The 24,298-nt window shown below is 35.7% G+C and overlaps 1 protein-coding gene, 1 non-coding gene and 1 pseudogene across 3 annotated transcripts; 2 read left to right on the forward strand and 1 right to left on the reverse strand.

The window, feature by feature from the left end:
• The first annotated feature begins 13,179 nt into the window (after window positions 1–13,179).
• LOC143580948 (serine carboxypeptidase-like) lies at window positions 13,180–17,997 on the forward strand (annotated as a pseudogene). The gene is made up of 7 exons (XR_013143749.1): window positions 13,180–13,520; window positions 15,966–16,134; window positions 16,225–16,344; window positions 16,814–17,108; window positions 17,222–17,310; window positions 17,393–17,654; window positions 17,731–17,997. The product of XR_013143749.1 is annotated as a serine carboxypeptidase-like (transcript).
• Window positions 17,998–18,925: 928 nt separating this feature from the next.
• Window positions 18,926–18,998, forward strand: TRNAF-GAA (transfer RNA phenylalanine (anticodon GAA)). Its single transcript has one exon. It is a non-coding gene; the product is annotated as a tRNA-Phe (tRNA).
• A 1,125-nt stretch (window positions 18,999–20,123) lies between these two features.
• Window positions 20,124–23,239, reverse strand: LOC143580957 (alpha-L-fucosidase 1-like). The gene is made up of 2 exons (XM_077063857.1): window positions 22,704–23,239; window positions 20,124–21,129 (listed from the first exon to the last, which is right to left on the reverse strand). The coding sequence occupies exons 1-2, from the start codon at window positions 23,237–23,239 to the stop codon at window positions 20,124–20,126; spliced, it is 1,542 nt and encodes a 513-aa protein (XP_076919972.1).
• Window positions 23,240–24,298: the final 1,059 nt, after the last annotated feature.

A 24,298-nucleotide genomic window follows, 5' to 3' on the forward strand; every position in this document is an offset into this window, starting at 1 on the left:
TGTTAGTAGACGAAGGGTTAGTAAAGAAAGAAAGGATCTATGGCCAGCAAGATGAGTTGATGGAAAACACTCATGGAGTTAAGACTAGGTTCGACCGTATGTGGATCCCACGCCATGGTGATCTTAGAAGTCGAATCTTAGATGAAGCTCATAAGTCAAGGTACTCAATCCATCCAGGAGCTACAAAGATGTACCAAGACTTGAAAAGAGATTACTGGTGGCCAGGAATGAAGAACGATGTAGTGGATTATGTTAGTAAGTGCTTAACTTGCTTACAAGTCAAAGCCGAGCACCAAAAGCCTTATGGGAAGATGCAACCGCTAGAGATACCTGAGTGGAAATGGGAACACATCACCATGGATTTCATAACTAAGCTACCTCGTACAGCTAAGCAACATGATACCATCTGGGTGATTGTGGACCGTTTGACCAAGAGTGCTCACTTTCTACCCATACGAGAGGCCATCTCGTCAGAAACGTTAGCAAGCTTGTTCATTAAAGAAATTGTAACCAAGCATGGAGTACCGTTATCGATCGTGTCTGATAGAGATACACGGTTTACTTCAAGATTCTGGAAGAAATTCCATGAAGCTATGGGGACGAGGTTGAACATCAGTACGGCGTACCATCCTCAAACCGATGGACAGTCCGAAAGGACGATCCAAACCCTTGAGGATATGCTACGTGCTTGTGTTTTAGATTTTGGTGGAAGTTGGGATGATCATCTGCATCTGGCAGAGTTCTCCTATAACAACAGTTACCATTCGAGCATTGGTATGCCACCGTTTGAGATGCTTTACGGTCGGCGATGTAGAACCCCGGTGTGTTGGGGTGAGATTGGTTAGAAGGAAATGGGAAGCCTAGAAGTGGTTCAAGAAACGTCTTCAAAGTTCGATCAGATCAAAGCAAGAATGAAAGCCGCTCAAGACAGACAAAAGTCTTATGCAGATAAGCGGCGACGACCAATTGAGTTTAACGTTGGCGACTATGTGATGCTTAAGGTCTCGCCTTGGAAAGGAATTATCCGTTTTAGAAAGAGAGGGAAGCTAAGTCCGAGGTACATTGGACCATTTAAAATTTTGTATCGTGTGGGAGAAGTAGCTTATAAGCTGGATTTACCCGATGAGTTAGAAGGAATTCATTCAACCTTCCATGTTTCTCATCTGAGGAAGTGTCTAGCTGATGACACGTCTCACGTGCCATTAATGGACATTGAGGTTGATGAACAATTGAACTACATCGAGCAACCGATAAAGATCGTTGATCGCAAGGAGAAGCAGCTTCGTCACAAAACTATACCTTTGGTAAAAGTAATATGGAAACACCGCAAGGGATCAGATGCTACTTGGGAAGCCGAGGATGAGATGCGCAAGTTTTACCCTAGTTTGTTTATGTAATAGTTAGGTTTCGGGGACGAAACCTCCTTAAGGGGGGAAGACTTGTAACATCCTAAAATTTATAATGTTGAATAAAGAAAGTTATGTTAGTGATTTCGCGTTTTTAATTATTAATATCGGGTAGGAGCGGGTCATGGACTTGGATTAATTGAGATAGGATAAATGAGAATGGGATTTCAGGGATATAAATACCCCCAAAATCCCAAAATATCTCATTTCTCACCAAACTCCACACACACTCCACACACTCCTCAAAACACACACATACTAACCGATCAAGATTCGAAGCCGAGACCCGAGATTTTGTTGATAGATCTGAGTTGGTAAGGTAAGAACAAATCCACCAAAGCTTATAGTACTGAAAATGGTTAGGATTTGATGGGTTAACCGGACCCGAAACCCAAACTGCCCAAATCGGACCCCTAAAACGTCGATTTTAGGCCGATTTGATGGTTGGGATTTGTAGGCGCCGATCATACGATTCCGTGGGTACCAAAATCGAGTTATTTGGCTAAGAAACGAAGGATTTATGGGCAAACAGATCTGCAGCGCGATAACTTCGCCTGCAAGATTAAGTTCGCCTGATGAACTTCGCCTTCAAGCGTAACTTCGCCTTCAAGCGTAACTTCGCCTAAGGATAACTTCGCCTACGGCCAAGTTCGCCTAAGGTATAACTTCGCCTGAAGCCAAGTTCGCCTAAGGTTTAACTTCGCCTGAAGCCAAGTTCGCCTAAGGTTTAACTTCGCCTGAAGCCAAGTTCGCCTAAGGTTTAACTTCGCCTGAAGCCAAGTTCGCCTAAGGTTTAACTTCGCCTGAAGCCAAGTTCGCCTAAGGTATAACTTCGCCTGAAGCCAAGTTCGCCTAAGGTTTAACTTCGCCTGAAGCCAAGTTCGCCTAAGGTTTAACTTCGCCTGAAGCGAAGTTCGTTTATAAAATAAATTAAAAACCTAATGGAAAATGTGGTAAGGCAGTTATCGAAAATAAAATTTTTCCAAGCTGACCTGGCAGCTTAACCCCAGCCAGGGGCTCTGCCCCTTGGACCCCGCTAGGGGCTGCCGCCCCTAGAACCCCGCTGCCAGGGGCGCTGCCCCCGGACCCCCGTTCGTTGTGGGTCATATATAGATAGAAATACAAAACGAGTAGTAGTAGTTAATTGATATGTGTAAATATTATACAGTTAGCCGAGCCCAGTTAAAGAAAGGAATTACGATCAACGGCGAGCGTAACAGGATCCAGGTGAGTTTCTAGCCCCATTCCTTGTTATGTTTTCGGGGCTGTGTGCATACTTGATGTGTTGTTAATACATTTATCCTAAGTGATAAGTGTATGCCATATGTGATATATGTGATATGTATGAATGATTGCTTGATGGTACGTGAACGATCTTCGGATATTGCACGTACTGTCAGGTTGTAACGTTATAAATATGGTAAGTATGTTATGTATGAACGATTGCTTGATGGTACGTGAACGATCTTCGGATATTGCACGTACTGTCAGGTTGTAACGTTATAAATATGGTAAGTATGATATGTATGAATGATTGCTTGATGGTACGTGAACGATCTTCGGATATTGCACGTACTGTCAGGTTGTAACGTTATAAATATGGTAAGTATGATATGTATGAACGATTGCTTGATGGTACGTGAACGATCTTCGGATATTGCACGTACTGTCAGGTTGTAACGTTATAAATATGGTAAGTATGATATGTATGAACGATTGCTTGATGGTACGTGAACGATCTTCGGATATTGCACGTACTGTCAGGTTGTAACGTTATAAATATGGCAAGTATGATATGTATGTTTATGTGTATGAACGTAATAAAGTTAATAAAAGAAGGAAATGACGGTTGTATGGTTGTATGGTTACGAAAAGGGTACCGAGCCCTAATAATACTCGAGGTATGATGTATGGTTGTATGGTAACGAAGAGGGAATCGAACCCTACTAATATTCGAAAACAAGGGACCAGACCCTAATAATATCTGTGATGTTAGGGACCAGACCCTAATAATATCTGTGATGTTAGGGACCAGACCCTAATAATATCTGTGATGTTAGGGACCAGACCCTTATAATATCTGTGATGTTAGGGACCAGACCCTTATAATATCTGTGATGTTAGGGACCAGACCCTTATAATATCTGTGATGTTAGGGACCAGACCCTTATAATATCTGTGAGGTTATAGGGCGAAAGGCTCTTTAAAACGTATGATTATGAATGTAAAGAAAGTATGTAAGTAAGAAAGAAAGTACGTAAGTAAGAATGAAGGCATGAGTACTTATGTGTGTATGAAAGAAAGTTATGAGGTTAAGTACGTATGTATGTAATAAGGTATTGTATGGTATTGTATGATTAACTAGAACTCACTCAGCGTAGCTGACTTTTAGTATGCACGCAGGTGAGTAGGTTGAGACAGCTGGCTTGAGTGGAGGACACATGGCAGAAGACTAAAGCCTGGCATCTGAAGATCTGATATGTTTTATAAGTTATGTTTTGATTTTGAAAGACAAGAGGAATGTTTTAAGACATGATTATGAATCGATATGTAATGTTTTATGAAACATTACATAAAACATAACTTATAAAACATATCAGATCTTCAAAATCTGATATGTAATGTTTTATGAATCGATATGTAATGTTTTAAGACATGATTATGAATGTTTTATGATATGTAAACTTTACGCGGAATATAAAACTTTCATAAAACATTACATATCGATTCATAATCATGTCTTAAAACATTCCTCTTGTCTTTCAAAATCAAAACATAACTTATAAAACATATCAGATCTTCAAAATCTGATATGTAATGTTTTATGAATCGATATGTAATGTTTTAAGACATGATTATGAATGTTTTATGATATGTAAACTTTACGCGGAATATAAAACTTTCATAAAACATTACATATCGATTCATAATCATGTCTTAAAACATTCCTCTTGTCTTTCAAAATCAAAACATAACTTATAAAACATATCAGATCTTCAGATGCCAGGCTTTAGTCTTCTGCCATGTGTCCTCCACTCAAGCCAGCTGTCTCAACCTACTCACCTGCGTGCATACTAAAAGTCAGCTACGCTGAGTGAGTTCTAGTTAATCATACAATACCATACAATACCTTATTACATACATACGTACTTAACCTCATAACTTTCTTTCATACACACATAAGTACTCATGCCTTCATTCTTACTTACGTACTTTCTTTCTTACTTACATACTTTCTTTACATTCATAATCATACGTTTTAAAGAGCCTTTCGCCCTATAACCTCACAGATATTATAAGGGTCTGGTCCCTAACATCACAGATATTATAAGGGTCTGGTCCCTAACATCACAGATATTATAAGGGTCTGGTCCCTAACATCACAGATATTATAAGGGTCTGGTCCCTAACATCACAGATATTATTAGGGTCTGGTCCCTAACATCACAGATATTATTAGGGTCTGGTCCCTAACATCACAGATATTATTAGGGTCTGGTCCCTTGTTTTCGAATATTAGTAGGGTTCGATTCCCTCTTCGTTACCATACAACCATACATCATACCTCGAGTATTATTAGGGCTCGGTACCCTTTTCGTAACCATACAACCATACAACCGTCATTTCCTTCTTTTATTAACTTTATTACGTTCATACACATAAACATACATATCATACTTGCCATATTTATAACGTTACAACCTGACAGTACGTGCAATATCCGAAGATCGTTCACGTACCATCAAGCAATCGTTCATACATATCATACTTACCATATTTATAACGTTACAACCTGACAGTACGTGCAATATCCGAAGATCGTTCACGTACCATCAAGCAATCATTCATACATATCATACTTACCATATTTATAACGTTACAACCTGACAGTACGTGCAATATCCGAAGATCGTTCACGTACCATCAAGCAATCGTTCATACATAACATACTTACCATATTTATAACGTTACAACCTGACAGTACGTGCAATATCCGAAGATCGTTCACGTACCATCAAGCAATCATTCATACATATCACATATATCACATATGGCATACACTTATCACTTAGGATAAATGTATTAACAACACATCAAGTATGCACACAGCCCCGAAAACATAACAAGGAATGGGGCTAGAAACTCACCTGGATCCTGTTACGCTCGCCGTTGATCGTAATTCCTTTCTTTAACTGGGCTCGGCTAACTGTATAATATTTACACATATCAATTAACTACTACTACTCGTTTTGTATTTCTATCTATATATGACCCACAACGAACGGGGGTCCGGGGGCAGCGCCCCTGGCAGCGGGGTTCTAGGGGCGGCAGCCCCTAGCGGGGTCCAAGGGGCAGAGCCCCTGGCTGGGGTTAAGCTGCCAGGTCAGCTTGGAAAAATTTTATTTTCGATAACTGCCTTACCACATTTTCCATTAGGTTTTTAATTTATTTTATAAACGAACTTCGCTTCAGGCGAAGTTAAACCTTAGGCGAACTTGGCTTCAGGCGAAGTTAAACCTTAGGCGAACTTGGCTTCAGGCGAAGTTATACCTTAGGCGAACTTGGCTTCAGGCGAAGTTAAACCTTAGGCGAACTTGGCTTCAGGCGAAGTTAAACCTTAGGCGAACTTGGCTTCAGGCGAAGTTAAACCTTAGGCGAACTTGGCTTCAGGCGAAGTTAAACCTTAGGCGAACTTGGCTTCAGGCGAAGTTATACCTTAGGCGAACTTGGCCGTAGGCGAAGTTATCCTTAGGCGAAGTTACGCTTGAAGGCGAAGTTACGCTTGAAGGCGAAGTTCATCAGGCGAACTTAATCTTGCAGGCGAAGTTATCGCGCTGCAGATCTGTTTGCCCATAAATCCTTCGTTTCTTAGCCAAATAACTCGATTTTGGTACCCACGGAATCGTATGATCGGCGCCTACAAATCCCAACCATCAAATCGGCCTAAAATCGACGTTTTAGGGGTCCGATTTGGGCAGTTTGGGTTTCGGGTCCGGTTAACCCATCAAATCCTAACCATTTTCAGTACTATAAGCTTTGGTGGATTTGTTCTTACCTTACCAACTCAGATCTATCAACAAAATCTCGGGTCTCGGCTTCGAATCTTGATCGGTTAGTATGTGTGTGTTTTGAGGAGTGTGTGGAGTGTGTGTGGAGTTTGGTGAGAAATGAGATATTTTGGGATTTTGGGGGTATTTATATCCCTGAAATCCCATTCTCATTTATCCTATCTCAATTAATCCAAGTCCATGACCCGCTCCTACCCGATATTAATAATTAAAAACGCGAAATCACTAACATAACTTTCTTTATTCAACATTATAAATTTTAGAATGTTACAGTTAATAAATGGATTGCTAAATAGTATGTATATAATATTATAATGTGTTATCTTAAAAGTGTTTTTTTACAACCATGGTTTGAATCCGTCCAATACCGAAGAAAAATGATAGTGGCATGTGTATGACTATTTTCACATAAGCGCTACATATACAAGAAGATATTTAGACTCATATCGTCTTCATGTCACAATTCCTAATTATGAAAGGAAAAAAAAAGTATGATTGAACAATATTTATTCATTATATTTAGAGGTGGCAATATGAGTGGATTGGGTTGGATTTGGGTGATGGGTTAGGATGGATTTTTAAAATAGAGGGTTAGAATGGGTATGGGTCAAGATGGGTAAAGTTAATCCATCTTAACCCAAATAAAGTTTAAAATGCAAAGGGTTTCTAAAACCCCTCAAAAAAATATTCAAAAAACTTAATGAAAATTTAATAACTCAAAATATAAATAAAAAACGCAAAATGTAAAATAACTAAAATGTCAGCGTCGTTGTCCTCGATTCAAAAAAAAAACTCGGTTTGTCTCGGTTGAGGCTCGGTTTTTTTTTCGGTTCATTTTTGCTTTTTTTCGTTTCGGTATCTATTCGGTTTTAATGTTTTCGGTTTCGATTTCTCGGTTTCATTCGGTTTAGGATGGATATGGGTCAAGATGGGTAAAGTTAACCCATATCTTGAACTAAGTAAAGGTTAAAATACAAAGGTTTCAAAAGCCCCTCAAAAAAATATTCAAAAAAAATAATAACTCAAAATATAAATCGAAAACGCAAAAAGTAAATTAACTAAAATGTTTCCCCGTCTTCCTCGTTCATTAAAAAAAAAGCCTCAGTTTTGTCTCGGTTTAGGTTCGGTTTTTCAGGTTTTTTTTTCGCTTCAGTTTTGCTTTTTTTCATTTCGGTCGGTTTCGGTATATGTTCGGTTTCGATTTCTCGGTTTCTATTGGGTTCCGTGGGTTTTGATTGAAATAAAATTGGATAAACTTGTTCTAGTCCATTCTAACCTATAAATAAACCCATTCTAATCTATAACCAAATATCAATAGCATTTTCCCAACCCATCTTGACCTTCTTGCAAAATTCTTGTGATCCATCCTGACTCATCTCAATTTTAAAAGTTATCCAAATTGACCCAAAACAACCCAAATGGGTTGTTTTGCCACCCTTAATTATATTCATTCATATAATCTAAAATATATAACTTTATATTCATTCATGCTAACCAGCTAGGCTAGCCCAGTTGGCCAGGCAAAGGATGGGAAGACACGGGGAGACCCGGGTTCGAGCTGATGCCGACCGGATTTTCTCTGATGCATATAACCTGTCATGCCTTCGGGCGGGGTGAGCGGGGGTTTTACCGGGAATGCCAAATGATCCTTAGGTTCCAGCGTGGGTCCCGATAATGTCAGCATAGTCTGGACCGAGGATGATGGGGCCGTGAATACGATCGCATTATCACTTAACTGAGAAAGTCGTCGTTCAAAAAAAAAAACTTAAGTTCTAATTATCAAATACTTTAGTTTTATGTTATATATTAAAAAAAAAATAACAAATAACTATAAGCATTTATTTGAAAATATGTCTCTTAAAGTCTCTTCATAAATCACGCGTCGTATCAAGGAATTAATATCTCTTTAAATAAAAGGATTCAACATTTAAACCCGTAAATAAAGCAAATAAATTAAATGAATACTGACGGTAGACACTAGACAGAAATATTCCTACTTTTTTTTCTTTTTCTTCAAAACTATGATTGATAAAAATAATAGTCTTTAGTTTTTCTAAACAAATACTCTTAATATGAAAACAAATCTACGTACTTAAGAGCTTTCTATTCAAATTGAAACACGATGAGGGCTTTCTACAATTCCACTCATTTTTATTGTCTAATTTATGTGGTATATATAACAAAACATACGCTTTTATGTTAGCATGTATACACACGGGTGAAAATATACAAAACTTTATATATATGTATGTATGTATGTGTTATACATTTTAATGAATTGTAAACGACAGATAGTCTAGCATTATTAATATAAGGTATCGAATTGTTGTTTAATTAAAACAATACAATATTCGCAGACAGACAGAGATACATAACAATTTAAAACATATTTCTAACTTATAGTCTTATACGTACCATGAAATAAAAAAATGCATATTAATTAAAACTTCATCATCTACTGAAATCATATGTTGTAAGCTATGAATCGTAAATATGTAGATGTTGTAATATAGGTTGTGTGTTATAAAAACTAGTTTATTGAAATTATAAAAAACATATAAGTGCACAACATAAAAAATGCTACAAATATGAATATAACAATGAGATATAACAATTGTAATTTTGATTAAAACGTTTAATAAAGCAACAATAAAATCCAAACTTCGTGACTTAAACCACCATTTCAATCCAAATATTTATACATTCGGTCCAAACGTTCATAAATAATCCAAAATAAATAAATAAATAACAAAGTCTCAAAATTTTAAAAAGTAATAATGAAAACAATTAATTGTCTTTATTACTCAATAAATGGTGATTATAACCATTTAGTTTGAAATCTTGTCCAACTTAGGAGTTAATGTTTAAATTAATTGTTTATTAGATGGATAATTTATTTATAGAAATTATATACTTGACATCTTATGCGGATAACCTAGGTAAATGACATGTGAAAAATATGTGTTGATTTAATAGTATAGTAAGATATCTTATTCGAAAATTAAGTAGTTTTTACATACAACGAGACACCTATATATGAAGAATAGAGGGCAACTATCCTCCATCTTACTTTACTAATAAACAAAAATAATTATGCTTAGGTGTCCTAACCATATTCAACCTAGATAAAAATTCCCTCATAATCTTCTAATCTCTCTTCTCCTTAATCCATGCTATACATCTTATCTTATCTTACTCTACTAATAAAAAAAATTATTATGCTTAGGTGTCCTAACCATATTCAACCTAGATTAAAATTCCCTCATAATCTTCTAATCCCTCTTCTCCTTAATTCATGCTATACATGGCTCATGAGTGAAAATTGTTTAACCCATGAGTTACACTTTAATCCATTTTTATTAATGTGATTATTTAATTTTGAAACTTAAATTTAATTTTCTAAACATACTCATTCTAAAAACACTTTTAAACATTAAAATCATGATTAATTATACCTAAAAAAATATCTTATCTTATCTTATCTTACTAATAAACAAAAATAATTATGCTTAGGTGTCCTAACCAGATTCAACCTAGATGAAAATTCTCTCGTAATCTTCTAATCTCTCTTCTCCTTAATCCATGCTATACGTCTTATCTTATCTTACTTTACTAATAAACAAAAATAATTATGCGTGTCCTAACCACATTCAACCTAGATGAAAATTCCCTCGTAATATTCTAATCTCTCTTCTCCTTAATCCATGCTATACATCTTATCTTACTCTACTAATAAAAAAAAATTATTATGCTTAGATGTCCTAGCCACATTCAACCTAGATTAAAATCCCTCATAATTTTCTAATCCCTCTTCTCCTTAATTCATGCTATAAATGGCTCATGAGTGAAAATTGTTTGACCCATGAGTTACACTTTCATCCATTTTTATTAATGTGATTATTTAATTTTGAAACTTAAATTTAATTTTCTAAACATAATCATTCTAAAAACACTTTTAAACATTAAAATCATGATTAATTATACCTAAAAAATTGGAGTCTTACAATTCAGGTTTTTTGCTAACTTCGAATTCTTTGTTTTTTTGGAAACCGTCAATTCTGTTTTTTTTTTTATTAACATTTATCATATAATCAATTTCAAAATAGGATTATATACAAAAACAACTTAAGCTACAAAACATAGAAAATGGGTATAATCATATTTTGTACTTAATATGGTTTAAATAATTCCTATAAAATGTAGGAATATTGGTACAATGTTTAAACAATTATAAGTTTGACATTGTAATTCTTCTTAGGAATTCACAACAATCACTATTATTTATACAATGACTTTTAACGTTAGTATTTTTTTTTCTCGCAGTTACTTTCATATGACATGCACCAAATCATTTTATGTACTTCTAAGTTTTTGGCTTTATTGTTGTGAATCCATTTTTACTGCTTCTTCGAACTCGTAGCAATATTTAATTCGTCTATATGTTTTTCATATGAATGTTTATGGCCTAGAAACTGATTCAAAATTTCATATTTGGCGACAGGATTCTTATAACATGTTTGTTATTGAATATTGATATGTTTGTTATGTTAATAAATAAATGTAGCATACGTTTGACTAAAACGTTACTTAATACGTTTTTTGATTGTAAAATGACTTTGATTTTTGTTCCTTTATGAACTCACTTGAATACATGTATAAATGTATGTTAGTGGCGTATACAGCAGAGGTCTCAATTAGATCTATTAATTATTCATTTTTTTTGTAACCATAACTGCATCGTTATGAATAAATATTATTAAGATTGGTTTGGAAAAGAGATGCTAAATTTAAAGTATCTTCTAATTGTTAAAATATAATAATAAATATTTATTTTATGTTAAAGCGACCATGAGATGTAGCTAAACTTAATGGTGATATACATAACTCCGATTATATACAAATAACATTATGCTTAGTGGATCTATATATATTGCATACGCATATCTGCATTATGTAGGTAAACGATTGAACTTTTGTAATTAAAACGATATTAAGAAACTATTTTGATAATTTATTATGTACTCATAAGTATCTCCCTTTCAAAAGTACAAAATATAAAAACATAAATTTATACAAATAACATTATGCTTAGTGGATCTATATATATTACATACGCATATCTGCATTATATAGGTAAACGATTGAACATTTATAATTAAAACAATATTAAGAAACTATTTTGATAGTTTATTATATACTCATAAGTATCTCCCTTTCGAAAGTACAAAATATAAAAACATAAATTTATGAATAAAAGTAATATTGTTATTTTTGAACTTCATTTTATTTGTTGTTGTGTAATTAATGTTTACATAACAATCTAAATGCTATGATATTTTCTATTTCATTTCTTTTTTACATTTAATTTTGTATCATTATTTCAAACAACGAATCTTTCTTATTTTTATTATTTGATAATCCCGTGTAATACACGGGCTCAAAAGCTAGTAAAATAATATAGTGTTATATATACCTAAAAATCTCAATCGCCTCCCATAAAATTTTGTTCCCTGGTTGACCTGAAAAGAAATTATGGGTCAACAATTTGTTACTATAGAGAATTTTATAAGAAACTTAGATGGAGAAAGAGTTTTAACCTTTCGGATAAAAAAAATGGAAATAATCGACATCTACATATCCAATCTTTCTCTCTCTCAAAAAAAAAAAAAATACCATGTGTGTGAAAAAAGACCTTTAATTTTCAAATGAAACACAACACATAATCAAACCTTTGGGATAAAAAAATATAGTGTTATTTATATCTAAAAATCTCAATCGATCCCGTAAAATTTTGTTCCCAATTACCCTAAACAGAAATTATAGATTCACAATTCATTACTTATAAAGAATTTTATAAGAAAAATTGTGAAGAAAGAGTTTAACCTTTTGGATAGGGGTGTGCACTTAACCGAAAAATCGAACGGAAACCCAAAAAACTGATCCGAAAAACCAAACCGAATTAGAAACCGGTGGTTCGGTTTTGAACTTCAGCAAAAAATCGAAATATTGGTTTTGGTTCGTTTTTGTGTTTTGTTATGAACCAAAAAACCGAATCGAACTGAAATAACCAAAAAACCATAATAATTGAGCCTACCGATGATTATTTGTTTAGTTTTAGCATATGGTTAATAACCAATATGCTTGGTTTCTATATACGGTTAATACTATTAATATTGGCATTTTTAGTTTTGATTTTGAGCGTATCTTTCATTATTAGATTTTAATATTTTATATCAAAATATTTAATATTCTATTAATAATTAGCTTAAAGGGAAGAAAAAAAAATATATTAGGCCTAATTTCAATATCTTGGGTAAAGTTTTTTTTTTTTTCTTAAAAAATTTTGGGGATTAGAAAAACCGAAAAAACCGCATCCAAAACCAAACCAAAAACCAAAATCAAACGATTTTAAAAAATAAAAAACCAAAAGTTTGGTTTTCGGTTCGGTTTTAGTCCAAAACCACATCGAACCGTATCACACACACCCCTTACTTTTGGATAAAAAAATTGGAAGTAATCAACATCTGCATTTCCAATCTTTCTCTCTCACAAACACAACACACCGTGTGTGATGTGTGTGGAAAAAAACCTTTTCACACGTCAAGAAACACAACACATAATCAAGCACTATGTATAACTATATAAGTATACATCATGCCCCCACACACCACCCTAAAAACTTCTTTTCTTATATCTTCACAACCATGGCTACTCCTCATATTCTCTATCTCATTCCTCTTATTCTAGTTTTCATTTCATCTTCGTTGGGACGAACCATTCCATCTTCGATTCATCATTCGAAATCTTTGAGAAAAACCGGCTACCAACTCATCAAAGACCTCAACTTGCACCCAAATCTTGATGTTAATATTCTTAAGTCCTACATTCATTCTAATTCATATCTTGATCAAGAACTCAAAGTTACACAATATGGGATTGTCGAAAAACGGTTATCTCTATCGGTTCTTGGTGACTCGGGTGCCACCGTTCATGATCTTGCTCAACATGCTGGATATTATCACATTGAACATACAATTGATGCCCGGTATGTATTATATTCATTAGTTTTAGTATAGTTACTTAATTTCTTTAATTTTAAAGTATACCTTTATGTTAAAAAATGACACTAATTAATCACTTTTAGATTATGAGTATTATGTAAAGATTCAAACTTTGGGAAGAAAAACATATCCTTGAAAATATCTTGATGATTGAGAAAAAGTTAGGAATATTGGGTGGGAATATTGAAGAAGTAGGTCCCAGCAGAGCCCAGTTGGACCCGCAAGACTCACCTCAAAGAGGGACGTCTGCGCAGTTGAACCCGCAAGACTCACCTTCAACAGGGACGTCTGCGCAAAGGCTAAACTCGCAAGACTCACCTTGAAAAGAGACGTCTGCGCAGAAACCAACTGGATCCGCAGGACCCACCATGCTCAGAGACGTGACGTCCTTACGCGCAGTACACAAGCTGTTCCCGCAGGAAAAGCCTCCCAATGGTCGACGTACTCCGCCTGTTCCCGCAGCAACGGATACTAGCCATCAGGGAAGGCTACCCGCGCAGCAAGGCTACACGCACAAGGCACTTAACTCTTAAATAATTCAGTAATGTCACCTGAAGAAGGAGTGAGCAAGCCGGGAATACTCCCGCCCAAAGCCGGGAAAACTCCCGCCCAAATGAGCCAGTCCGTACGCTACTGGAGGATCTTTTGTACTGTACCTGACGAGGTATGGACAAAAGATCTGACCAAAGCTGCGACAGCTCACTGACAACAGTACAACGAGCAGCATGCTTTATTACTTAATGTCACTATCAGTCGCTGCCTACTCACCAACCTGTCGTAGCACGTGCATAGCCTGCAGTTGGTGGAAAAGGAATAGTACACAGCCGGCCTGGTCACTATCAGCCGCTGCCTACCCACCAACCACCAGCATGGCATGTGCGTAGCCCACAGTTGGCAGAACAGGAATACTATTCAGCCGGCTGTACCTTCTTGGAAACCTACCTTCGGCTATAAATACTCCAACACCTTGGAACGGTATTATCAACTTATCACATCTTATATCTCCATATATTATCTGATATCTGCTCTAGTCATTCTCTTAATATACACTTATATTCAAGAGCAATCTAGTCTGATTCTCACGCCGGAGGGTGGTCACAAGGAGGTACCCCCCCTTCTCAGTGACGAGCTCACGGTGTCTGTTTTGCAGGTCATCAGAAGAACCATCTTTGCCGGACTTAACCCTCGTGCGAAACATCTATTTAACCCCCAGATTATTCGTAATCTACCCGGGGTCCATTAGTGTTTCTTTATTTATTGATTGGTGGCTTTTATTTTTCATAATCTCTTAAGATAATAATTAATTATTGGACTTTGGAGTATGTAATGGATTGATAGTTTGATACTTGGTATCTTTGAAAAGTTCAAATATTCATACTTGTAGGACGTAATAGTTCAAGTTGATTGACTTGATGAAATATTGTCACACATACATACAAATGACTATATGATATATATAAATATATATATATAGAGAGAGAGAGAAAATGGTTCAAATAAAAATAAAAGAATTTTTTAAGAAAGGTAAGAACCAATAGATTTTTGACATTTGGCATTAAAACCTATGGTAAAAGAATAATTCTAGGAAACTATGTCGGTTATAATGGTGAAAGAGTAATTCCAGGACACTATATCGGTTTTTGGTAATTTTAAATCTCAACCATTGATTAACATGATTCAATGGCTATGATTTATTCCTACACTTCCTAAGAAACTACTTATTTTTAGGATAACCCTCCCCTATATATATATATATTCTATATTGTGTGTATCTATATATAGGTTCTATAAATAAACAATTTCTGTTTAACTATTTTCTTTTACACTAAAAGAAAGGAATAAACATTACATTTTGACCTTTTTTGTATTATAAAGTTTTTTTTTAATTGAAAATAGCGAATGATTTGTTTTGTTTTTTATGTTTGCGCAAAAAAACTGTATTTGCGAATAGCCTTCTCCTACACACATAAGGGGCGCTTACTCTAATAAACGTTAACACCTTATTGTGAACAACACATGCATTATGGGTTGACTGTTGTTGCATCCGACTAAATCATTAAATTCAGGCAACGAAGACACATAAGGTTAATACGGCGTCATATGAGTCAGACGCCCTAGTTGGCCACTTAAGTAAGACACACCGTGCAAATGGTTAATGAACCATCATTATACATTTGTACGCACTAGTTTAATAAAAAAAATCGAATTAATATAGGTTCAAATGCTTAACTTATGGCATATTTAAAAAAAAAATAATTAATGAAGTATATTAAAGTTTTTATGTTTAAAAGATAAGAAAAATAACAATTATGGCTACTACCTTTCATCTTATTTCTTTGGTATATTTAAAAATTAAAAATTTTCATATTTGATTGGATTATAATTTATAAGTAAACTGACAAATGTCTAACATGTACTTTGATGTGTAGAATGTTCTATTTTTTCTTTGAATCAAGAAAGTCAAAAGCTGACCCAGTGGTCATATGACTAACTGGAGGACCAGGGTGCAGTAGTGAATTGGCTCTTTTCTATGAAAATGGACCCTTTAAACTTACCAACAACTTGTCTCTTGTCTGGAATGACTATGGCTGGGATAAGGTTCATATGGCTAAAACAAAGATCTATTATGTTTCAAATTATTAATGTTTAAATGTGTCAGCGACGCTCACTAGCGAGTTTTTTTTATAGGTTTCTAACTTGATATTCGTTGATCAACCGACGGGAACTGGCTTTAGTTATAGTTCTAGCGATGAAGACATGCGCCATGATGAAACTGGTGTCAGCAATGATCTTTACTTCTTCTTGCAGGTTTGTGGTTAAGTAAATCCCTGATTTCGTTAGTTTATACAAGTGTGGAAACTTCTTTTGTGTTCTTAGCAACACCACTATATCTTTTGTGAAAACGTTACATGAACTTAATGACACAGAGCGAAAAAGAAAAAACAAGAGACTTTTAAATTTGATAAATATTGTCCAATCTTTAAAAATGAAAATTGACAATTAAATTACTGAAATTATAACACAAATAAACACGTAAATTAAGACCATTTACACATTTTTACACAAGAAAATAATGATTAGAAAATGACATTTGCCACATGATCCGGTACGTCAAGACCTATCCGTCCACAGCTTGTAGGACCGTAACTCCACTCATAGCCCAAGTTACCCTTTTTTTTAGTAATATTGTCTGGGCATTTTCTACACTGTTTTCCTTTCTTTAGCCGGTCCATGTAAATCAGTATTCTAACTCTTGGATCAACTTCGTATAATTTAGGCATTCTTTAAGGCACACCCCGATTATGTCAACAACGATTTTTACATAACTGGAGAATCATACGCCGGACACTACATTCCAGCTTTTGCTGCTCGAGTTAATCAAGGAAACAAGAACAAAGAAGGGATTCATATAAACTTAAAGGGCTTTGGAATCGGAAACGGGATTACAGATCCTGGAATCCAGTATAAATCTTACACTGATTATGCTTTAGCTAATAACTTGATTTCATAATCAGATTACACCCGAATTAACCAACAAATCCCAGATTGTGAAGAGGCAACTAAACAATGTGGTAACTATTAACTAAACACATATATCTAACTATATTCACTTTCTTTTCTATATTAATTTTGGTAAAGACTTGGTATAGTAATCATTTATGCAAATATGCTATTGTGTCTCTAGGTACAACTGGTACAACAACATGCATACAAGCATTGAATGTTTGTCAACAAATTTTCCAGGATATATTGGACATCGCGGGCAATATAAACGTACGAACAAACTATATTAATAATTACTAAACAAGAATTATCATTAAATGTTAACTAATGTTTTCTTGTTATGTATTTGTAGTATTATGACATTAGGAAGCAATGCCAGGGGAGTTTATGCTATGATTTCTCGAAAATGGAAAATTTTCTAGGTCAGTTGTCCGTGAAAACAGCGTTAGGTGTACCAAACAACATAGATTTTGTTTCGTGTAGTGATACGGTGAACCAAGCGATGTTAAATGATTGGATGAGAGATCTTGAAGTTGGGATTCCCGAGCTTTTGGAGCAAGGAATTAATTTGCTTGTATACGCGGGCGAATATGATCTTATTTGCAATTGGCTTGGTACTAATTAATTAATGTACATAAATGATATTAATATATTATGTCATTTTTGTTAACAAATATTTGAAATTTGTAGGAAATGCGAGATGGGTTGATGCGATGGTGTGGTCGGGTCAGAAAAGTTTTGTCGCGTCTTCAAATGTTTCATTTGTGGTTGGTGGGAACGAAGCTGGAGTTATGAAGAGTTATGGACCGCTAATGTTTCTTAAGGTTCATAATGCAGGACATATGGTTCCAATGGATCAACCGCTTGTCGCGTTACAAATGTTGCAACTCTGGACTACTGGACAACTTACTAAGCAAATATAGGATGCTCAAATTTTCATAATTGAAAGGAAACTAAAGCATTGGACTCTCAAAAGATTTTATTTTTAAGTTTTAATAGTTTAAAAGTGTTTGCTGTTTTACTTGTAATTAGACATGAGTTTGGAGTGTTTATAATTTATACATACTAAAAGAAAGATTTCAAAGAAGGATGTGTTTTCATTGTTTGCATATATTGCCAGTGGATAAGGGAATATATCATAAAATAGATCCAAGTTTTAAAAGTGTTTTAATTATATCATTCATGATTTCGTGCATTTTTTTCAAATCGGGATACTAAACCTTCAAATCGAGCATCACTAAACTTTTTGTGTGTCAAGTAAGCAATTGCGTGTCAAGTAAGCAATGGAGGAGAAAATGTGGGGGTCGGGATTTACAATAAAAAAACGTTAATTATATTAAAAATAAAAAATAAAAAATAAAATCTACGTCACCACTCAACATCAACCTAAAAAATAAAAAGATTCCTTATTGAAAACAAAACAAAACATCTAAAAAACAGGTTAAAAGCTTTAATATAATAAAATATAAAAATAGAGTGAGTTAATTAAAACACCTTTTAAACTTGGTTGATCTTTTTTTTTAACGAATAATTTGGATCACTCACGAACCACTGGAGTATTACCGTGCCACCAGTGATACCACGCGATCATATCCACCACCAAGCCACCAATTCAGGAGGAAACTCAATATTTGAGAAAAACCCCCTCTTGTGAGATTCGAACCCAGGACCTTATGGTCACTAAGTCTTATCCCACCACCAAGATACCATTGGACTAGAAGTCCTTTGGTTTAAACTTGGTTGATCTAACTGAAACTTTTGAAAACTTGATTAATATTTTGAAAAGTTACTCCGATGAAAAAACTATGAAGGTCCGTTGGTTAGTGTCCATAGCTTTAAGTTATATTATATGTTATGTAAATTTAATTCAATGTAAAAAATACAAGCGGGGATAGCTCAGTTGGGAGAGCGTCAGACTGAAGATCTGAAGGTCACGTGTTCGATCCACATTCACCGCAAAAACGTTTTTATTTTAGTGATTTTAATTTTTTACATTTACTAGTTTATATTCAATTCTAGTAACAGTGATACTGATTGTTATATCTGATGTGTGTGTTTCCTTTTATATTATTGACAATGATTTTTTCTTTTTAAATTTAAGATAAAGTAAAAAGATGACGTGACTTATTTAGTTGAGAAAAATGGTATATTCAGTTTATTAATACAAGACAGAAGAATGTACTTTTCACAACTCATCCTAGTTATGTATTGTAACATGCTAGAAATGTACGCACAATACTTGCTAATTTCCGGAACAAGTCATATTATTCATCATATTACATCATCTAAATAGGCAGAGGAATGAGAACCGGAAGTAACTGAAAAAAAAATAGGAAAAGAAAAAAGAATTAACGGGTTAGGTTTGGGTCGGGTTTAGGCATTCCTAAACCTATACCCAATTATTAAAGCCCGCCTCAAACCCGTCGGGTTTTCATCGGGTGATTACCCGTCGGGTTTCGGGCTTCTTACCGGAGTTTGACAGAATACCCACCCGTCAGGTATACTTGGCCCTCAAAACCTGACGGGCTGTCGGGTTTTGACAAAATATAACTAATCGATTACAAACAATGATTACCATAAAAATAAAATGCTTCAAATAACTGTCGTAAACAAGTTTTGACAAATAATGTATATAGAATATACTATATATACAATATAAAAAAAGGTATGTCGGCTAATCGGGTATATTACAAATCCTAAACCTTCCAAACCCGAGAAAAATTTTAAAACTAATCCCAAACTCGTCAGTCATCCCCAAACCCTAACGAGCTGGGTATTACCCGTCCCAATTATCTCAGGTTTCGGGTTTTCCCATCAGGTTTGGGTTTCACTGCCATCCCGGCAACGCCTCTTTAAAACAGGAATAATCACTTCTAAATGCCGCATTGTAACTTTAATCATGTTCTTCAACATAACATTATTGCAAACAAAACTTGAAACCATAACTTTGGTAATTATTTAACATTTTATCACTTTGTGTATAAAATTCAATCAACATATGTTCATAACTATCAGCATATAACTTTACATCATCAGTAGGAATCGCAAATTTTTATCGCATAATATCACAAACGAAACGAAACCTATACCGAAGAAACACGAGTTTGATTATAAACAAATTGATGCAGAACCTGACTTCCATTCAAGTCAGAAACCAAGCTCGTGTTACTTTTTATCGTTCCATTTACAGAAACCGTGTCAATATGAACTCCCAAATAAGCAACCAACGGGTCAGCCCGAGACTGGTCAATAACAAGTCGTAGGGCCCGTGTTTTCACCATTTCGAAACGTAGCAGCCTACGGTAACCAACCGTGGTCCCGTTAACAACCTCACACCATTCACCGTCTTCGTTCACAACGTCAACATGAAACTTAATAATCCGCTGCCCCATTTGAATCGGTTCTTGTATATGTACAACGTTAAAACGCGTAAAATTTTTAAAATCAAGATATATTTCCCAACGAGACCGGTTCTTACCGGGAGCCCAGTAAGTAAAAATACCCTCGTCTAAGACCAACCGAGAGGCGAACCGCGTATCGTTATTACCACTGCGCGTGCTACTAGCCGAAACGCTCGCGGTTTTTGCGATGTTCTTCGAAAAAATCGACTTTCTTAAGTTAGAAAACTCTTGAAGAACTTTAACATCCTCTTCCGAAATCAAACCCGAAGAGTTCGGTGGCACGTTTAGTAGCAAAAGACAGTTTCGCCCCACCGAATTATAATACAACTCAAGAAGCTCGGTGGCGGATTTAGGATGCTCGGACGGGTGCCAGAACCATCCGGGTCGGATCGACACGTCACATTCTGGCGGGACCCAGTCGTGTCCTAGCGGGTCCCCGCCTAGCGAGTAGCTGGTCGATGTGTTGCCGATAGCGGCATTACTGCAGTTGAAAAGTGACCAGCAAGTTGTGCTTGCGTAACCGCCCTCGTCACCGACCCATCTGACATCCGGGCCCGCATCTGAGAATATGACAGCGCCCGGTTGCAGCTGGTGGATCAGACTGAACCAGTTGTCAAAATAATATTGCATGTCTTTCTCACCTTCACCTTTTGCCCCATCTAGCCATACTTCATCTATGTTACCATATCTATCACATTTAATTACTGTATAGTTAATATTAGAAAAAAAAATAAATTAGTTAAGATTTATTATTATTATTATTATTATTATTAAATGAAAAACTCGAACTGAACCGAGTTTTATCGAGCCCGAGCCGAGCCTAAAATAAAGCTAGTTTAGTTATCGAGCCTGAGCTTGAGCCTTGTATGGAAAGACCGTTTAGGCTTGTCGAGCCTTAACTAGCCTAGTGTGTTTTTAAATTTTAAATCTTCTGGACTTCTATGTATTTGTTACACACTGCGCAACCGAGCTCGAGCCAAGCTTTGGCTCGTTCAAGCACTGCACACGAGCTCGAGTCGAGCTTAGGCTCGTTAAGGTTTTTCTCAAAATATATAAAAATAATAATAAAAATGTATATAAATTAATTAATGAATAATAGTAAAAGGCAAGCTCGAGCTTTAAAAAATGATTCATGAGCCGAGCTTGAGCTCAAGCTCTCGTAAGTCAAAACAAGCCGAGCTTGTTTACACCCCTAGTCACATGTTTAGTACCTAAGGGCGTTTTCGTCCAATCAATTTTATCGGCTAAGCACAGCTGCTATGCACGTGACCGACATTTAATGGTTTATCTGGATGGCTTTAGCCAAAAGGACGCAACTGGTTAAAATTTGAAGCCATAATCCAACAAAAAACGAGAATTCGTACTAAAGTAGTTAAACTGGCCAAACCTCAGTCCTCATAAACCAAAAGCGAAACTAACTCTTAACTATATATTCTATCTGATAATTATTGGTTTTTGCATTGGATTTCAGATGTGATTATGCAATGTGAATAATCAAAATCAGTAATAATATCAAGCAATTGATTATGGAAGTGGTTCCCATAACCATAACCGAGGTTCGGTTATGAAAGATTGCTCAACCATAACCATAACCGAATGGTTGGTGAACCATCGGTTATCACTCGGTTAACCAATAATTATCAGATTGAATATATTAGTTAAGAGTTAGTTTCGCTTTTGGTTTATTGATTTCGTTCAATTACCCCAACCCGAAACCAAATAACCGGAAACTGATTAACCCGAATCTTATTTGGGTCAGTAAACAGGTAGGATCCCTAATTTCCTATAACAAAAAACCTGATTAACCTAAATCCTATTTGGGCAGGTAAATGTGTTGGATACCTATAACGAAAAACCTGAACAACACCCCAAGTCAAAATATCAGTAAGAATTTTCGTACCGATAATATCGGCGATGCTGACCGGTATTTGACCGCTACATCACCGATACTCCCGATATCAGTGTTTTAAGTCTTTATTATCAATTTTTTAATGTTCAATGTTAGTGTTTTAACTTTTAAGTCTTAATCAGTTCCTACTCGCTACAATTGTTAGTGTTTTGCAAGTTGCAAAAGGTTAATTTGTTAACGGTGGGAGCGTATACTGAACTATTAGTGTTAAATTGCTATGTATATGAATTTCACATAGCATTAAAATTACCAATATCCCAACGATATCTCAGATACCGGTCCTTGACTGATATCCGATATTTTTCCGCATTAAACGCTTATTGTGAATAATCAAACTAACTAAATCTAATTACCTTGTAAGCAATTCAGTCATTTGTCCCATATAATACTCATTATACTCCAATGTCTTCCCATACACCCCTTCATGTCTATCCCAAGGCGACAAATAAACCCCCAAACCCACCCCGGCCCCCTCCGCGGCATTCGCAAGCTCCCGGACCACATCCCCAGTCCCATTCCTCCACAAACTGGACCTGACACTGTACTCCGTGTACTCGGATGGCCACAGGCAGAACCCATCATGGTGTTTTGCTGTAATGACCACCCGAGAGAAACCGGTTTGATTGGCAACTGCGACCCATTGGGAGGCGTTGAGGGCGGTGGGGTTGAAGAGGGTCGGGTCGGTGTGACCCGAGCCCCATTCGGAGTCGGTGAAGGTGTTGGGGCCGAAGTGGAGGAAGAGGGACATGTCGGAGAGTTGCCAGTGGAGTTGGGGGGTGGTGGGGAGGGGTAGAATGGGAATTGGTGGGGGTGTTGGAAAAGAGGTGGTGGTGGAGATATATAGGAGAGTGGTGAAGGTGATGAAGAGGTGGTGGTTGTTGAGATCCATTTGTTGTTTGGTGTTTGTTGGTTAGTTGTGTACTTGTGTTGAAGTTGAAGTTGAAGTGGAGAATGAAGATGAGTTGACTTCTTGTTAAAGTAATCAGGTATTTTGAGGAAGTAACAGCGGATACTCAAATTGTTTATTTTTGAAATTATGGGGACTCAACCAGTTTAAAAAAAATTTCGAAGACTTATTGTGCCTTCGCCTTAAAACCACAGGGACGCAAACAGTAATTTTCTCTTTTTAAAAATTACTTTTAACATAGTGATTAACATTGAAACCGGTTTTTTTTTCTAAAATACCGTTTGGTTGTGTACTTGTGTTTGTGTTAGCGGATTGGAGATGAGTTAACTTGTTAAGTAGTGGGTGGTGGTTGAAGGTAGTGGTGCACAAACTGGTTTAAAATTCAAAACTGGTTTGGGTTGAAACTGGTTTGGTTTGGTCAATAAAAGTTAAAATCGGTTTGTGATTGGTTTCGGTTTGGGTTAAAATCGGTATCTTGACCAGGTTACGATTAGTTATGATTCGGGTGGTTGTTGAGAGCCATTGTTGTTGTTTGTTGGTTGGTTGTGTACTTGTGTTGAAGTTGAAGTGGAGAATGAAGATGAGTTGACTTCTTGTTAAAGTAATCAGGTATTTTGAGGAAGTAACAGCTGAGACTCAAATTGCTTATTTTTGAAATCATGGGGACTCAACCAGTTTAAAAAAATTTTCGAATACTTATTGTGCCTTCGCTTTAAAACCACAGGGACGCAAACAGTAATTTTCTCTTTTTAAAAATTACTTTTACATAGTGATTAACATTGAAACCGGTTTTTTTTCTAAAATACCGTTTGGTTGTGTATTTGTGTTTGTGTTAGCGGATTGGGCATGAGTTAACTTGTTAAGTAGTGGGTGGTGGTTGAAGGTAGTGGTGCACAAACTGGTTTAAAATTCAAAACTGGTTTGGGTTGAAACTGGTTTGGTTTGGTCAATAAAAGTTAAAATCGGTTTGTGATTGGTTTCGGTTTGGGTTAAAATCGGTATCTTGACCAGGTTACGATTAGTTATGATTCGGGTGGTTGT

Source organism: Bidens hawaiensis, unplaced genomic scaffold, assembly GCF_021521415.1.
Source record: "Bidens hawaiensis isolate Kalapana, Puna unplaced genomic scaffold, B.hawaiensis_p1.1 tig00030772_1, whole genome shotgun sequence".
Lineage (NCBI taxonomy): Eukaryota > Viridiplantae > Streptophyta > Magnoliopsida > Asterales > Asteraceae > Bidens > Bidens hawaiensis.

Excerpts from the sequence above, each read along its gene's own strand:
- LOC143580957 (XM_077063857.1), bottom strand. The coding sequence starts at position 23,239 with ATGGATCTCAACAACCACCACCTCTTCATCACCTTCACCACTCTCCTA. Across the intron at positions 21,130-22,703 it reads ATGACTGAATTGCTTACAAG|ATATGGTAACATAGATGAAG; the intron begins GTAATTAGATTT and ends TAAATGTGATAG.